This window comes from Cynara cardunculus (genome assembly GCF_001531365.2).
Source record: "Cynara cardunculus var. scolymus isolate 2C chromosome LG 3, CcrdV1, whole genome shotgun sequence".
Taxonomy (NCBI): Eukaryota; Viridiplantae; Streptophyta; class Magnoliopsida; order Asterales; family Asteraceae; genus Cynara; species Cynara cardunculus.
Window position 1 is genome coordinate 38,995,748 of NC_037530.1, and position 18,769 is coordinate 39,014,516.

An 18,769-nucleotide genomic window follows, 5' to 3' on the forward strand; every position below is an offset into this window, starting at 1 on the left:
TGTTTCAAATAAGCAATCTCAAACACCCCCTAAGATTGACAACTTATTTGGTTAGTTTTACCTGACTATTTAGTAATAGTTTAATAATATAAAAAATGACTTATTTTGTCACTGTCAAAAACACATTTTTTTCATCTATGAAAAAAAAAATCTCTTTCATACAAAAACTTTCTCAATCTATATAAATATATTAACTCACAAAAACAACCTTATCCATTAAGGCTTAATAGAAACCAACCAAATAACCCCTAATTTTTATATAATATGACCAAAGGGTCTTTGGCGTGAAGGTATCATAATCTTTAGCCTCTTAGAATATCAGGGGTTCAAACCTCACCAAAGATGAAGAAATATAAGTGTATTTGTTGCATTTACCATATATAAATATTATACACTTCAGAAAAGAAAAAAATCACAATATTTTATTTTGTTCAAAAAAATATGACATCCCATAAAGTATTAACGCATGACTTCATAACCTAAAAGCTCAAATAAACAACAAACGTTCATGAATAGTTATACTTTTGTACAAAGCTAAAAAAGGCTTTTGAGATCCACTTTTGGATCAGAAAATTCAATCAAACTGCTAGAATTGAAACCTTAACTCTGTGCACTACAAATATAACACCCAAAAAACCATTTCTGACCGGAAAAAAAACCGGAAAAAAGATGTAACAAAATTACATGTACAACGTTTATATACCAACGCCCACCGAAACTAATCCAAAACTTTTCCATCTCCAATATGTCTACCGAAACCTCAACCAGGTGTCATTCAACATCTCCATTCATAGCCCGATTCAAGAAAACCATCGAACGAAATCGAGCAGCCTACTTATAGGCAACACGGTGAAATTAAAAATAAAACACTGAAAGCCTCTCTCTCTCTCTCTCTCTCTCTCCACATTTCAATTTGAGGTTTCCTGTTTCAATAAGCCACATCATGATCGGGTTGCAAACGCGAATTTGTGATTCATCCTTTTGTTTGTTTCTCCGCAAAGTCTCGAATCATCTCCTTCAAATGCTGGGTAGAAACCAAATTGTAGGAATTAATTTGGAACATGGAGTTACATCATAGACAATACAACATATATTCAAATAAATACCGCCTCTATTAAGGGTGTATTTGATGGGACTGGACGGGACAAGGAAAAAGATAAAAGAGGGGGGCTGGTGATAGAATTGTTCAAGGTTTTAGGGTTTTAATTTGATATGGGTAGTTTAGTAATTTACCAATCGTGTCTCGTCTCCCTCAATTCCACCTATTTTTGTCAGACTCGGGCATTAACTATCTTAATGTCAAATCAAACCTGTGACACGTTTGGGAAATTGACCAAAATAGCCAATCCCCTTAACCAAATTCACTTTTTAGCCACTTTTCGCATCGAATTCCCATTTTAGCCAAAGTTTACGCAAATGTCTTACGTATTGCATAAAATCTATTTTCTAGATAAAAAAAATTATTTATGCAAATGAGATCCTTATGCAAATTTGCATAAAGATTTTTTTTTTCTTTTTTTAATCTGTTTGCGTAAAAAATCTCTGGCTACTACGGGAATTTGATTGAAAAACTGACTAAAAAGTAAATTTGGTTGGAAAGATCAACTATTTTGATCAATTTTCCGACAGGTTTGTGTCATATCATGTCCTGTCTCGTCCTATGTACCAAACGTGCCCCACTTTGATTTGCATGGTTTAACTAGCTATTTCTCAAATTAAATATTACTCCCTTCGTCCCAAAATAAATGTTCACAATGAAAATGGCACGCAGTTTTAAGAATGTATAATTATTATATTTTTTAAATAACTAAGTTACACTTTTACCTTTAATAACAGAGAGACTTTTTCTATCTCATAATTAATGGTAGAATGAGCAAGTGAAAATTTACTCTTAGAAGTGGACATTTATTTCAGGACAAACTAAATAGAAATGTGGGTACTTAATTTGGGACGGAGGGAGTACACGACCTTTATGTATTTCTGGCAAGCATATTTTATATGCCATTAACATGATTTTCATATGCATTCCAAATTCAAACAAACTCGTTATAATATGAAACGACTTCTTTGACCATGCAAGTCAATGTGGGACACTAACGATTGAAATGAAGTAGCAAATTTAAAACAGTCATCAGATGAACAACTGAGATTGAGTGGTTAGAGAGAAACCTGCAGTTCGTGATGAAGCACAACAAAAATCTTCTTTAGCCGTTTATGTTTCTGCATCATCAAATACTTCAACAATTAATACTTTAGCCATTCATGTCGTACATCAACTTGACACTGCAAACGTCATTTCTCCAACCTTACGACATTAAGGGTGTGTTTGGTATGTTAGAGAGGACAGAACAGGGATCATTGTTCCATGTTTGGTAGGACTTTATGTGGAACAGACAGACACAGAGTGGGACAAAGTGGAACAGGCGTGTTCCACCCAACCCCATGGAACAAATTGTGGGGTGGAACAGGCCTATATTTTACCAATATAACCTCAAACTAACACCTAATTCTCTTATAAAACATCAATTATGCCTCCCTCTTTACATTTTATTCATTCTTTAAATTTTATTTATTTTATTTTATACTCCTTAAACTTTCAGTTTATTGTCCTCAAAATATTACTTTTATACGGCTTCTATATTTTGATTAATTTATGTAATTTATTAGATGCTAATAATAAGAAAAAAATATAGAAAAGGTATAAAAAAGTTGACAACTAGATAAACTTTTTACTTCGGTATCATTTAAATCGTCTTGATGAAAACTTTCCAATGATGTAATTTTTATGATATTTATTACATAAATTAATCAAAATAAATAAATAAACAACTCATTAGGGATAAATAAGTCATTTTATTTGTTTTCTCTTTGTCTTACCAAACGTTGGACAGTTGTTCTGTCCTCTAATAAACGCACCCTAAGTGCAGTATGACAGTGCTCGTTAAAATGAGGAAAGCAGTTAAGCAAAGAAAACTATTTCCTCAATGACAAAAAGGACGCATACCCAAAGTTTTTCTGAAAAATAAACACACCTAAACGGTATTTTACAAATCTTAACATTGGGCACAAGGTTGAAAGTTCAATACCAACAATGTAAATGCTGTTTCTTTAAATCACCTGACCCATGGCAATACTGAAACCAAAATTCATTACAAGTTCATAGGATAAAAATAGGGGAGATTGACCAAAATAGCCAATCTCCCCAACCAACTTCTTTTTTTAGCCACTTTTTCAATTGAACTCTTACTTTTGCCAGAGTTTATGCAAATGTCTTACGCATCTGCGTAAAATTGATTTTCAGATTCAAGAAAAGAAGATTTTTTTTGTGTAAAGATTCAGATTTTTGCTTAAGGATTCAAACTTTTGCACAAGGATTAAAATTTTTGCGTAAAGAATCCTTAAGCATGTGCGTAAGGATTTTGTTTTTCTTTTTTTCCAGAAATCAGTTTTTACGCAAATGGGTAAAGCATCTCTGTAAAGACTGGCTATTTTTGGAAGAGACTGTGAGAAGTGGCTAAAAAGTGAATTTGGCTGATGGGATTGGCTATTTCAGTCAATTTCCCTAAAAATAGGGCTATTTAGCTCAATGGCCTTCTCTAGAAGCTGATTTTGCAAAACGACACTCTAGTGTGTTTTCAAATTTTTTAGGGAGCAGGTTGTTTTACATCAGGGGCAGACTGTTTAACAGCAGGAGTGGGTCAGATGAAGATCATTAAGTTCAAAAAAATATTAACTCCACCAAAGGAGGTATAAAAATCCCCTTGTGGCCATGGAGGTTCAAATGCGGTGACTCCAGGCTATCTGCAAAGCAGGTGGTCGCCCTTGGATTAGTCAGCTCGCATAGCGGGTTGGATATCCAGGTTAATCAAAAAAAAAAAAAAAAACTCATGCTCCTACTTAAGAAGTCATTTAAAGTCATTCCACCAAAGGACCAGATAAAAATCAGACCACCTGCCGCGACTTCTACTACACATTCTTAATTAAAATATCAAAGAAACAGACATTAGGCATACCGTTGCACACTGGCGATAGGATTCCATTAACTGCTCCAATATATTGTTATATCTAACATTATCCCTTCCTTTAGCAAGCTCAAGGTCCCTTCCAAAAATTTGAAACTCAGTCCTGGATATTAAGGATAAAACTTCATTAGATAACAATATCTGTGCTGACTCAGTTCAGTAAATAGAACATAAAACAGAGATGATGATTGCAAAAGTAAAGGATGCAAAACTTCCCAACACCTGTAAGACTGTAAAATTTTGTTCAACGTGTGGTAGCAATCATACTTTTCACGGTACTCCTGCACATACTCATTGTACCTAAACAAGCATCAACCATCAGATCAGCAAATTGCACAAATAGGTAGTTCCTACTGGGTGGCCCCTCAGGGTTATAGAGAGTAAAGTGTAAGAAAAAATGTTCCACTTACTGTGAAAGATCATTTATAGGTCCTTTCATCTCTGGCTCCTCCTTCTCATACTTGGTATATGAAGTGATACTGTCATCCGAAGAAGATTCCATCTCCCTCCTCTTTTGTCCGCTATCCCTACTATCTACCAGCCAGAAATCCTTCCTTTTCTCCCCCAAATCGTTGGACTTTTGTCTTCTGTTATCTCTTGTCGTAGGAGGAGCTCCTTGTTTCTCATACTTCTGTGCTGCACCCACAGGTGGAACTTTTCTTTGACTGTCTGAGTACCCTTCTGAACCAATTCCCTGACCTGCCCCAGCCTCGTTATGTCTACCTTTACTGTTTGTCTCTGCAAATTTATTTTGCTGTGACCCAGGTTTCACATGATCTACTCTTGACAGTGCCTGAGTCTCCCGCTGGATGGGCTTGCCATTAATCCTTGCAAAATCATCATTGTGATCCTCGGAAATAAGCTTTTTAGATAAGCTCGGTGGAATGCTGGACGTGCCAATACCTGATTGAAGTGGAGACGCCTTTGCAGAATCTAAACTTGTTCTTCCAGCAAGATTTCCTTTACTTGCATCCAGATTCCGGTGATCTGAACTTGGTTTGTTCTCTGATTGTTTGAAGGAACTGTTTCTCTCAAAACGCTTCTTAGCCCCAGATGTTTCTTCAAGCAAGTCCTCACGAAATTCACCCATTTCCAAGGCTGAAGCCTCTCTCCGGAGTGTAGCTCCACGGCCATTTACGACAGGAGACTTTTTCATGTCAGTTCTATAGTTATCAATGGGAGAATCCTTAGGCTGTGATGTTGACACTAATCCGGCCTCCTTAATCTTCCCAATCAAAGCATCATGTTTCTTTTGATGAGAGCCTGAATGTTTGCCTCCATCAGCACCCAACCTAGAATTCTTTGGAGGCCTTCTATCCTTGGAATGACCATCTTCATCTCGTATTTCTTTGTTGGTTTTATCCTTCTGCGGGAAAAATGGCTCATGCCCTTGAGGACCCCTTTCAGAGTACCTATCCAGGTCCAAACCTTCAACATATCTCTCTGTCCTCTCCATACTAGCAGGAGCTTTTGCTCGTGCATTAAGATCAATCGCTCTTGGGCCTGATCTCGGGGAATCTGAAGTAGAATTTCCAGGGACTTCACGGTTATCAACTTTTTCATAGTCATAATCAGTCACATCCCTAACAGTTCTGTCCATTTGAACCATAGGACCCCTGTAAGGGACTTCATTGGGCCCGTCAGGAGATCTACTGAGAGGGCTTTCCGAGAAAGAGTTTCTCCCCCTAGGGATTGCTGGTCTAGCCCAGTTCCCTGTTTTTAATCTTTTTGCATGTTCATTTTCATCAAATCCCCTTTTGGCCTTAGTCCTGGGTACAACTCTTTCAATCTCCTCCGACCCATCCTTGGCCACATTTTCCTTGTCACTGTGTAAATTTCTATCTTGATGCTCGATATGATTGACGAAGAGATTTCGGCTCTCATCTGCATAATTATCTCCATCTTTATCAGGAAAAGAGTTGGTAGTTACATGCATATCAGCTTCCTGGTTATCTGCAAACAAATCTCTCTCGAGCTCAACAAAATCAGACCCATTTTCTTCATCCTTTTCATCAACCAAATTACGTGCATATCCGACTTCAGGAGCTGTGGAAGGAACTCGAGGTGTTGACAACCCTGGATCTGGATGTAGTAATATCTGCTTGGGTTCTTTATCGTCATCACTCATAATATCCACATCTTCGTCAGACCCCTCTTTGCTGTTTGAAGAGGCGTCACTTTCACTGTCACCACTGCTCCCACTCCCACTTCCTGCAGGACTTCTGTTAGGGCTTCCACTGTCACTTCCACTATCACTGCTGTCACTTTCGCTATCGCTGTCACTTCCGCTCAAGCTAGAGCTAGCTGCAGGCCCTTCACTATTTTCAGAAACTTTTTTCTCGCTTAATACATCTGGCGAACGGTGCTCGATATCAATCTTTTCTGAAAGATTTAACTCCTCATAAGGTGCAGAAATAAGGTGAGATGGTTCCTCGGATTCTTTTACATCATTAGCTTTCGAGGGAAAGCTAGATTCTGGAGCAGTTACCTCTCTGTGGTGATGATTGTTCTCTGGAGAGCTGAAAAAGGCAATATCAAGCAACATTTATACGATTTCAAAGAACAGCCCAAACAATTAACTAATAATGATATTCTGACAAGTAAACAAGTAGAATAAGCAAAACAAAACCATGGACAGCACCTAATAGGATATTTAAGAGGCTCATATAATTGATTATTTGAACCGAGACGGTCAATACGTCTTTGAAAGAGTGACGGAGTGATGCTTTCAAGTTGTTTAACAATTTCTTATTTCTTAGAAGGGTGGGTCGCGATCCTGCTTCCCTTTCACACCCCTCCCCCACAAAAAAAAACTCAATCCTAAGAGTAGGGAAGAAATGAAAGAACCCAGTAGATAACTCCCCAAGAAGAGTCAACATTATTCCATCTTAACCCTCAAAAACCGAAATCGGCCTTTAAACTAATTGATCACCACTCACTGGTCAAAAATTAAGTTAAACAGTAGAAATTAGAGTGACAACAGAACATGTAATTACTCTTTAACATAGCAAGAAGTGTAGAATTGTTGGCTATCTTATACTGGAAGTAAAAGGAAGCAGATGATCGAAACATTACGCAGGAGGGTTGAAGAGGAAGAAGAAAAAGAAGAAAGAAATCCTATTGGAAAGTAGACACCTCAAACAGAAAAAATTACCGAGCTAGAACGTATGTGATTGGACACCAAAAAGAACGAATACAAGAGAAAATATCTGACTGGACAAAAACTCAAATATTTCACTTAATGCAGTCTTAATGCTCCAAGAACCGCATTGATTTTACTCGAGTCTTTATGCCCTGATCAGCAACAAGTCAATCCCACACATTAAGTATTGGGGTCTTATCTGTTGCATGGTCATTGCCTCCCCACTGCGGTAGGTTTTAGAGTAAAGTCAACATAGTATTGACATTGGGATCTGAATAAAACCGAAGAGAATGAATCACGAGATGAAATGAAAATGAGTTCTCCTTCCAAAGAGACTAAAAATATAGTTCGGAAGGACCAAGCTGTATCTAAGAGATTGGACTTCTTACTGTGATTGCGATTTGTGAAAATGATAAGATCGGAAGTCATACCACATAAAGATGACATAAATAAACGACTTTCAAACATAAGATTTAAATTTCTACTTTTGAAATCTTAAAATAAATTGGTTACAGAAACACTGTTAATATCTAATCATCAATATGAGTGAAAAGCAAAAATCAGATGTGTAGACACATTTCTAAATACAAGCAAACTGGCAGCCACTCTTGGTCCATGTATCATATATTCATATATTCAATAGCAAAAATCAACCCCATTCAAATAGTCCAACCCCAATCTTTTAACTCTGATAGCCTATTGAAAGCAGACCACAAACATCTTTGTCCCCTTGATATTGCTAATTCATTCATACCATATTTTGGATCGCTTGAAGTATTGACTAAATCTATTGCGTTCGAATTCAATAGACTACAAACGCACTGTTTGTCATCTTCTTTATCATATGTAAACTTATGAAGTTCACATTTTCTTCAAGTTCCTTTGTTTCAAGTCATTCTTTATATCATTTTGTAAGCCATTTTGGCCCTAAAAACAAGGACCCAAAGGAGAGATAGAACTGACCATCTGTCATGACGACCAAAACAGGTTTATCTTAGAAGTGAATGAGAATTTTGATCCACTCACAGTTCGAGATCGGACCGACAATGCAACTTACTCAAAAGACAGAGATGACTAATATAGTTTTACAATCAAAGGGAATAGCAAGAAAAGAGCTGAGGGTTGAATAATGGATGTACCTTCCACTTCCGGATGAATATTTCTTGAAACTTTCTAAATCGACGTCGGGTTTCAAAATATATCTTCCTGAACCTTGGAGAACAGCAACCTGAATGAGATAGCAATGTCATTCATGATTCAACAGCCCCTGAAGAACATAAATTAACCAACAATTACTACCACTTACTTTTTTCAAGATGGGCTCAATTTGCTTCACAGATTTGGGAATGGTATCTCCAACAGCTTTCTCCAGAGCCTAAAAGATAGGATGAAAAATGTATAAGGGAAATAGACGGGAAAAACCCGCCAAAGCAAGAGCAGGGATTCAAGTTAAGTCCAATGGGTTAACAGGTGAAGGTCATGCATGATATTTGGGTACTACATTTACGTAAAAGAAATGGTACAGAAAAACCTTTTTGCTCAAAGATAAACCATACAAATAAGGCACTGGAATTGTTCTTATCCTTACCTTGAGGTTCATTCCCTGTGGCTTCTCCATGAGAAGAGATATTAGCAAACTCGGCAGGTCAGTAGGTTTGTTTCCAAATTTTTCGTTGCTCCCTGGTTTATTCTGTATGGCACCAACAGAACCTCTGTTGAGCATTTCTTTCTCAGAGGTGCCAGCATTCTCTTTACTAGATTGATTCAAAGTAGCATCATCTCTGTTTGCATGTACTTTAAGAGCATTGCTATTTCTATGTGGGGATAATGGAGCTCCAGATTGTTCGGGTGTAGATAGTAGTGGTGAAGCAGAAGTCCTCACTTTGGAAGGAGTTGACGAGGACAATCTAGCTTTTCCAACAGATTTAGGAGGGCCTGCAATGAAGAGTAAAATAAACTAGCTTCGCAACAAAAAGCTATACTTGTAGATGTTCATGATCATCGCTACACAATCACAAGTCCCTTTACCTGAATAAGTATCGGCTTTCATCTTTTTGAAAGGGGGTTCTTTCTTTTGTTTGTATGACCCTCTCCACGTATTATTTACTGAAACCAAAAAATAAATAACAATTTCTTTACAAAGTGTAACAATTCTAATATTAAGAATTGGTTGTCTGTGAATACACGAAGTTTTTTAGCAAAGCATGAATGAGACATTTCAGGATGAATACCCGTGTAATATATCAACCAATAAAAGATAAGATATATCCTAATGAAGGCTTTATGTGAGAAAGTCAAGCCAGGAAGTTTCCTCAATCCTGTGCTTGTAAGACGAGACCAGTAGATCAATTAGAAAAGTGGGTGTATTGCTCAGTCAAGGCACAAAAGCTGTAGTGATATAGTGATGCTAAAATACCACTTCTCAGGGTCGTGAGAGAGAGAATTGCCAAGTCAAGTTAGAAAACCAGAGAGATTGTTGAAAGGAAACATCTCTTTACATGTCTAAGTATAGTTTTAGCATTCCTTGATGATGAAGAAGGTGTGCACATACAAAATGAAGAACGCATAGGGGATTGAACCCACTTCTACTACAAAACACACCAGCCCTTCACAGCAGCTAGGTATTAAGCAGTGGACAATTGCTTTCCTGTGTCTAAGTTCCAGTTGAAAATAATATTTGAAAAATGCAATTGAGATTCGAAGGTATTGGAGGGTGGACACCAGTGAAGGTTTTCAAGAACTGAGTTGCCCATTCTATTCATTGAGCATGGTTCAATACAACATGATCATTTTTCACATTAACACTTTCACTATCATACAGTCCACTGATAAACCAGGATTCACCATACAAAACCACTGTTTAGAAGTTATTGAAGTTTGCTATAACAAAAGAAGCATGTGTCAGAAATGAAAATTCATCTTCAATAAAGCAGATGGACATGAAACAACTCAACAAATGGCAAAAGAAATTAAATAAGAATGGCAGGGAACCCTAAAAATGGCAAAAAGCATGTTGACACGGCCACCTTTCTTGTGGATCAGAACTTTTGTGAATAAGTGGTTAGTAAAAATAAAAATGATTCCATCACTGAGACTGTCAAAGATGGTATAGAAACCAAAACAAACTGTAGCAAGAGTCCTAAATTCTTGGACCCTGCATTCTGCTTCCAAAGTCTTATCTTTCATTATTCATGGATCAATAATATATCAGGCACAAGCTGAAGGATGGAAAAGACATGCATAACTTCAAATCACATGTATTAAAGCAAAAAAAAAATAAGTGCAACCAATGATAGTGATGACTGAATAAGTATCATACCTTCAGCGGCAGCTACGGCCTTCATATGATTCTTCGTAGATGGGTGGTCTAAAACAATGGCTCTGTCAAAAAGAAATCAAAATGGTAAGTGTTTCCCTTTCTGAGTCATAATTACTAAAAGTTCAAAGATGAAAATGCTATTTTATTATGTGATATCAATCGGGTTATCACTGTAAGAGTAAGCTAACAGCCCCTACCTCAACCCCCAACCTAACAGATACACAAAAAGAACCACCACCAATAAATACCCAGCTTTCTCCCTATCTACACATAAATAAATAAATGTTCCAGAATTTCAGGCTCAATGGGTTCTATGCTTAAGCAGCCCCCAACTCCATGTCTCTACCAAAACCTTTGTAAATAAATCAGGTGCTATACATAAAGATAAGCTATTGCCACTAGAAAATCCTGCTTGAGACTTCAGAGATGCAACAGCAATCATAGGTGCTATATTTTGCTAGTGTGCTTCGGTTAATTTCTTACGGCTCTAACTTGAAGCGAGTTTGAGAAAGTGAGCATGATCTATAGACGGCACATAATAGGCAGCAAAGTGAGTTTATTGTGGGCTCTTCAGAAGGTCTGTGGAAGTACACACAAGGCTGAACAAGACTGAGTAATGATATTCAGGAGAATATCAATATGTACTTGCTTCTAAACCCTTAGATTGGTCTTTATGTGACATAAAGACCAATTAAGAGGTTGGCCAAGCGCCTAAATGCAACGTGCTAAACTACAAGGATTTAAATGTTAAACAGCCATGAGAATAGAGTATGCGTAGGGTCACCATAGTGGAGCATTGCCAAACAAAGACAGACAAGACAGAGTGATGGTATTCAGGAGAATATTGAGGCGGCATTAATAGAGAATGAGAATAAGCACCTGAGATGGAATGGTCCTCTCTAACCTAGACCTTGAAGGCACTCATGAAGAAACTTGTATCAAGAATGGGAGTATTAACATGAGAGGAAGCAGTTATGAGAGCTCGACCCTTCTTAATAACATAGGTCGCCTAGATACGAGAGCATGGAATGATGGAAGGATTAACTTAATATTCCAATCATTCAAGGATTACTTCAGCCGGATGTTTAGCCATCATGTTGGTGCAACGACATCATTAATATGAAACTCTACCAAACTCGGCTTACTACCTGATTCCTCATACATGAATGATGAAACATGGGATCCAATGCTGATAAATGCACAAAAAAACTAGACCCTGCCAGTTACCAGAGATTATAGGCAGTCATCTTTGCAAGATGATCGTTGTTTGGTTTACAATCTTCTTCATGGAAGTTCGGTACAAGTTTCAAGAAGAAAGCTACTAGTATCACCACATTATGTTGTACATGTTTCAAATAAGAATTCCCAAGATGAAGCAGGAATTTTTCATCAACTACAATATTAGAACATCAGTATCCATTGTTATTCTTCTATTTCTTCACGAAGAGGATGGGATAGACGGATAATTTTCTACTTTTCTTTTCATTTTGTCATATTGAAATCACATTGGAAATAGTAATTTATCTGTCAAGTAACAAGACATCATGGACCCAATAAAAGGCACTTATGACACTTAACCATGTTGATATGGTGGTAAGAAGATCGTTGTGGAACATTAAGAATGAAAGTGTACATGTGTATAAGCAACAATGGCGTACCGATTGTTAATATAAGAAAAAGATTAGGCAAGCATTGTATAGGCACCATCCACAGATCATATACAGGAGCACATAGTATGAAGTGTGTCGGGACATATAAAATTCATATGGTGACAAATAGGGAGAAAATGCATCATTAGTGTCGGGTTAGGAACATAAGTAATATGAGTCATATAAACATGAAACATACGTCCGTGATTTGTGTTTGCGTTCTGCTTCCACTGTGCGCATTTTAACATGATTTTTAAATGACTCGTCTAATTCACGTTGCACATTCAACTTTCGCCAAGCACCTCCAGATTCAACAAGCAGTCCATTTCCATTATCACCACTTTCACATTCTTCATATATGTCACATAGGTCTCCAGTTTCTTGGGACCATGTGAATCTGAACTCCTTGCCTCCTACATCGATGATCTGGAAGAGTAGAAAGCACTAAAAGGTTAAATTGACAGTACATGGTCCACTAATCAAATCAAAAAACCTCAAAAGCTGAAATTCGTCAACATGATTTAGAAGGGTAAAGATATAGGGTTTTAACAAAATTACAAGTTTTTCTGTAGCTGCATAGAGATGACTGAGCTTACAAAACATATAACCAGGACATATTATATCCAGGAAAGTGCTTAACCAGATAACCCATGGAGCAATTGCAAATTGTTAACTTGTTGTTACACTACATGATCCTCTCCTGCTATGTGCAGAGTTCTCATGACAATTGCAATTATATTAAGTGACCAACCTCCAACTCCAAACTAAACAAACTTCTGCTACAGAATTCTCCAACTCCTATATAGATTTGGGATGTAAATTGGTACTTTAACCTAGCAAGAGAATTTCACTAAAGCAACTTAAATTCTTTAATAGTAAAGAAGTAAACCTTAGATTCACTGAATAATTTATCACCACAAGACCCTTATGCAGCAGTATCACCAATTGAAACAAACCAGTAACACATTAAACAACGAAATTTCACTAATCTAGGTTTATACGCACCAAACTGAATTCCGACAACACATAAAACCATTAATAAAGCCAACATTCAGATAAAATAAACCTACATTTCCAGCAGGATTCTTAGCACTCGAATCAAATTTCATCCTGGCGGCACCGCCTTGCGCCTCAAGGCGCTTGATTTCTTCAACAAGGACAGGTGAGAGCCTGATAATCATACCAAAATTGAGAGGGTTGTTACGAACTAAACTGAATGTTTCCTCTGCCGTAGATACTAGAGCGGGAGCGACAGGCGTATTACTACGGTTACGGTGACCACCGCCGGCTGATAGACGACCACCGCCAGGCGTAGTGGATGGGCGTTGAACAGAAGATGGTTGGAAGGTGGTGTGGATATTCCGCTTGACAGGACCACCACCTCGGCCACGGCCAAGCTTACCGGAGCCGCCGTACATTATCGGACGTCAAGTTTTGCCGGCGAAGCAATCAATCTGGGGGTGCTTCCGGTGGGAACCAGAGGGAATTGCGAAGTTGCAAACCTGGATACCGTCACAAGGAAAAGATGCGAAGGGAATTTGGGAATTCTTCAATTTAATTTTATTTACTTTTTATTACCCGTTGAAAATAAAAATAGAAAACGACGTCGTTAGGGTATAGGTTAAAAATATCAATTTGCATCGACTTCCCTCTTCACGTCTCTTCTGTAATGCCTTTTTTTTATTTCTGAAAAAATAAAAATTATTCATTTTAATTTCACCATGGTTCATATTTTTAATAGAAGACAAACTGCATGAAAAAATAATATACTTTAACTTTATTTTTATTTTTGGTAACATACTTTCAAATTTTTTATTTTAGTACATAATAAGAATTAATATTTTAAACATTTAAATACCTGGGTACTTAGATTTAAAAAAATCATGTCACTAAACACGTCAACAAATAATACTGAGTTGGATATCACATCACTCGTCACATTAGCATGATAACCGGTTAATGCTTCAACCGGTTACTCGGGTACTTAAATGTTTTAAAACTTTACATTTTATATATCAAAATGGAAGTTTTAAAAGTATGTTACTCAAAATATGAATTAAGTTAAAATATGTTACTTTTCATGCAATTTGTTCTTTAATATATTATAAATTAATAATAAATAATATTATGGTGGGTGTTTGCACCAGCATGCATACATCTCTGCTAATTCCATAGGACCCTATAAAACAGATAGATAAATTCCAGTAACTTTGGAATAACTAGAACTGGTGATCTTTGGAAGGAGGTTTACGTACTTAAAACTTTATTTCCAATGAGTTAACTTTTGTCATAATGTCGTGTGCAGGGGCAGACTTTTTTTTTTTATAGTATGAAACATCTTCAGTCCATTAAGGTTTTAAGTATAAAATTCTATTGGCCCATCTACTATTGTTGATCCAGTCAATTTGTGTTCCACCTCTGGGGCGTGTGGCAACCTTTGTGGTGCAAATTTCCAATCTTGATGTTTGAATTTTGTGTACTATGACGATAACTTTTGCCACAAACATTCACATGTGATTCTTGTTTACATGCATTGTTTCAATAGTAATACTACATGTGCCATCAATGTTTGTATTTCTTGTATTTATTTTTGATTTTTTTTTTCGTTGAATGTTCATAAATTTTAAGTATGTTTATTTGTGTTAACGGAAGGTATTTGTGTCACCAATCAACTATCCTCACGAGATTGATTTAACTCCTTACTGATGTATCACTGGTCTTGTATAAGCATGTCGATACAGGGACCGGCTTAACATCAACTGAATACGTACCCTGGTTGGGAAAGGGTCGGTATTGTGCATGAGCATCGGTGATTTCCAAATATAGAGTGACAATTTACATCGTAATTATTTGTTGACGTTGGATTAATCGCATAAGGAATGGAACAAAAAAATTGGTCACGAATTTCGATCCAATGTGATATATCCCTAATTTGAGAAGGCTAAAGTAGTCACGGGTGTGATGATTATTCGTTGTCGAATATTCAAAAAGGAAAAACAATACATACAGAGACGGTTTGGACATGGTTAAAATATACCATTTTCATATTAAACCGGAAAATTGTCAATATACACTTATTTTATATGGAAGTTGGTCATAATAGACATTAATATACCCTTGTATTACGTCAATGATACAGCTTTAACACAATATAAGAGTAAATTAACTTGTTCTCAAATCTCACAAAAGTAAAAGATTATTACATGACCCCCCCCCCCCTCTGTCTCTATACATATATATATATATATATACATATATATATATATATATACATATATATATATATATATACATATATAGGGTTAGGTTCACGTGAGACAACGTTGTTTTCGTAAGAGACACGATTTTTACACTTGAAACTTCACAACAAAATGTTGTGAAGGTAAAAAAACGAATCTTCACAGCAAAATCACCGTGAAGGTTACATTCACAGTGTTTTGCTGTGAAATTTCAAGTGTAAAAATCGTGTCTCATGAAAACATATTTGTCTCACATGATCCCAAATTTATCGTCTGCCATCAATGGTAGCTATAAATAATAAAATTAAATCCCCCCTCATCTGACATGCACAAATCTCGACTTATAAGTACATAACTGTGAGGGTTTTCCCGGATATGCATTATGCATGTGACACGTCGTTAGTATAAACAACATCAAAAGTCACTGTTGATGTTGCATCGGGCAAGATTGACCCCAACATGCATATTGTACAGTATTTTTTTTTAGTTATTTACTCAATGTGATTCTTGTTATCATGTATGCATGCACATGCTTAGTTTACTTAACATATACACCACTGGCCTTACAATTTAGTTTTGTACGATTGTTTGTTTTAAACATAACGTACTCAACAATTAATTTTGTTAACGTGAATCCCCTTACGTCACAATCCTTCATTAACTCACCGTCCCAAAAAAAAAATTACGGTTGTTGCCATTGTCTTCAAATCTTTTTGCCACGTTTTGCTCAACCACCGTTGTTATGGCTTGTCCATGTCACCATCATTTTCAATTCCCCTCGTTGGTCATGTCGGATATGGCTGTGTATGTCTTGATGCAAATCCAAATGGTTCAGTGTTCTTGTTTTACGTACATGAAACGTTGAAGCATTGGTTATTCGTATTGTTGATCATAGATAGGTTATGATATGAGTAACTGAATTGTCGGTTACCGTTAGAACATATGTGCTTTGAATTCTCTTATATTATTCCTTATATGTAACATAAACTAATGTCTAATAACATAAAAACTAAACACTTGAATACAACAATTCAAGCAATTTAAAGTGAAGTGGATAATTTTAGGTTATGTTTTAGTTACGACTGGTAAAATGGGCAAGAACGGAAAATTAATTAAAATGTGAATAGGTCAAGCCGGTCGGGAAACACCGTTAGAATACATAAAACCTAATAAAACTGGTTTATTAGGGAAAATAGACGAGTAAATTGCACTGCGTTTGTTGGATTAGATCCATCATCCATGGAGTTTTCTTTTTTGCATAAAAACATTTGTGGTATTGTTCGTTTTGGTCTCTCTCAATAACAGAAACTAAAATTTTCAAAGTTCGCTTTTGACCCAAAATATTAAAAATCAAGTTATTATCATTTATGTCTACACACACACACACACACACATATATATATATATATATATATATAGGGTTAGGTTCACGTGAGATCAGTCTGTCTTCGTGAGATCATTTTTTTACATTTGAAACTTCATAGCAAAACGTTGTGAAATTAAAAGAAGTCAAACATTCACAGCAAAAATACTGTGAAAGTTACATTCACAGCGTTTTTCTTGTATAGTTTCAAGTGGTAAAAAGTAGTCTCACCTGATCACAACTCTCTCTCTCTCTCTCTCTCTCTCTCTCTCTCTCTCTATATATATATATATTTGGGATCACGTGAGACCAGTCTGTTTTCGTGAGACCCGTAAGACCAACTTTTTACACTTGAAACTTCACAGTAAAATGTGGTCTTATGGGTCTCACGAAAACAGTATGGTCTCACGTGAACCCAACCCTATATATATATATATTGGTATAAAGGTTTCAACATTTTCTTTGACCCAAAACATTAGAAATTAAAGTTATTTCCATTTATGCCTTTAAAAATCTATATTTATTTATATCTATTTATATTTTCTAAGTTTGTTTTTGACACGATATATTAAAAATTAAGTTATTACCATTTATGTTTTTTTCTTTCAAATATTATTATTTTTACTGTTACAATATACATGAAAAAATGTTTAAAAAACAACTAATCATAGCAATATTATGATTACTAGAATGTTATTCGTGTAATACAGCGAGATACATCTTTATTTTAATATTTCGTTTTAATTTGTCCCCTGTTGATGTTATACGTTTTTATGTGCTTTTGAAAAAGACGATATTGTTTTTGCTTTTAAATAAAACATAATTTGAAGATATCTTAATTTTTTTTTAAAAATATGCAGATATTAGTATAAAATTAATTATTTTAAAGTTCTTGTTTTGTTGTGTAAATTTTTTAATTCAACTTTTTTTTTTTATTATAATTCAACTTAGGTTTAATAAGGAAGTAATTTATTTTTGATTAAATAAGATAATTTTTTATAAAAATAATAATTAAGTATTATGTTAGAATATAATGATTATTCTAATTATATTTTATATTTTTTATATTTAAAATAAAATGTTTATCCGGTATTTGATTATGTTTATTTGTAGTTAGTTACACGAATTCAAGTATGGAGCTTTAATAAATTGTACTTATGCATTATTTACTTGTAATGTTGAATTTTAAGTAATATGTATCAATAAACAATACTTCATGTATAAAAATAATTTATAAGAGTTTTTGTCAAATGCTTTATAATATAATATAAATAAATATTTTATTAATAAAATAATGTGCACCAGCATTGCATATTGATATGTAACAAATAGAATCCACTCAACTATTATTGTTATCTCTTAGACAAATTATATGAAAAAATAATGTACCTTGATTTTATTTTTATTTTGGGTAACGTGTTTTTAGAATTTCATTTTCGATACTTAAGATGTAAAGTTTTAAACATTTAAGTACCCGGATCACTGGTTAAAGACCAATTTCAAATTAAAAAAAATTCATATCATTAATCACGTCAACAAATAATATTGAGTTGAATATCACATCACTCGTCACATCAACCAATTACCCGATGACTTAAATGTTTAAAACCTTACATCTTAGGTACTAAAATGAAAGTCTTGAAAGTACGTTACCCAAAATATGAATCAAGTTAAAGCACGTTACCCAAAATATGAATCAAATTAAAGCACGTTATTTTTTCATGTAATTTGCCCTGTAAACATAATGGTGCATATTTTATTGATTATTAACATAATAATCCACAAACTTTTTGTGCATAAAAATAAAATTGAGTATCGTAAGGTATATCAGCCTACGTGACACCGACACAAAATTGCAGTTGATTTCATAAACATTCCGTTCATATGAAAATATAAACAAAAACCTTTGGAAACAACAGGTTTTTTTGGTCCCGGCAAAAAAGGTGAAGCTTTCACAATAAACTGTTGTGTTTAAACCTGGCTCCACCCACCATGTTCTAGGACACTGCGTATTACATTCCCGTGATTGAGACTG

General features: G+C 35.4%; 1 protein-coding gene across 3 annotated transcripts; it reads right to left on the reverse strand.

Annotated features, from left to right (window-relative positions):
* Positions 1-455: 455 nt before the first annotated feature.
* LOC112509459 (dentin sialophosphoprotein) lies at positions 456-13,641 on the reverse strand. Of its 3 annotated transcripts, none has more exons than XM_025114428.1 (13): positions 13,400-13,487; positions 13,203-13,302; positions 12,332-12,558; positions 10,484-10,545; positions 9,193-9,270; positions 8,753-9,099; positions 8,471-8,539; positions 8,304-8,392; positions 4,433-6,541; positions 4,245-4,322; positions 4,014-4,125; positions 2,170-2,220; positions 456-1,024 (listed from the first exon to the last, which is right to left on the reverse strand). In XM_025114428.1, exons 2-13 carry the CDS (start codon positions 13,239-13,241, stop codon positions 974-976), a joined length of 3,312 nt encoding a protein of 1,103 aa, XP_024970196.1. In that variant the 5' UTR covers positions 13,242-13,302; positions 13,400-13,487; the 3' UTR covers positions 456-973. The 3 variants fall into 3 exon arrangements, with proteins under 3 accessions (XP_024970196.1, XP_024970197.1, XP_024970195.1); XM_025114429.1 differs by having other exon boundaries at positions 13,397-13,461; XM_025114427.1 differs by having other exon boundaries at positions 13,203-13,641.
* Between the last annotated feature and the right edge of the window lie 5,128 nt (positions 13,642-18,769).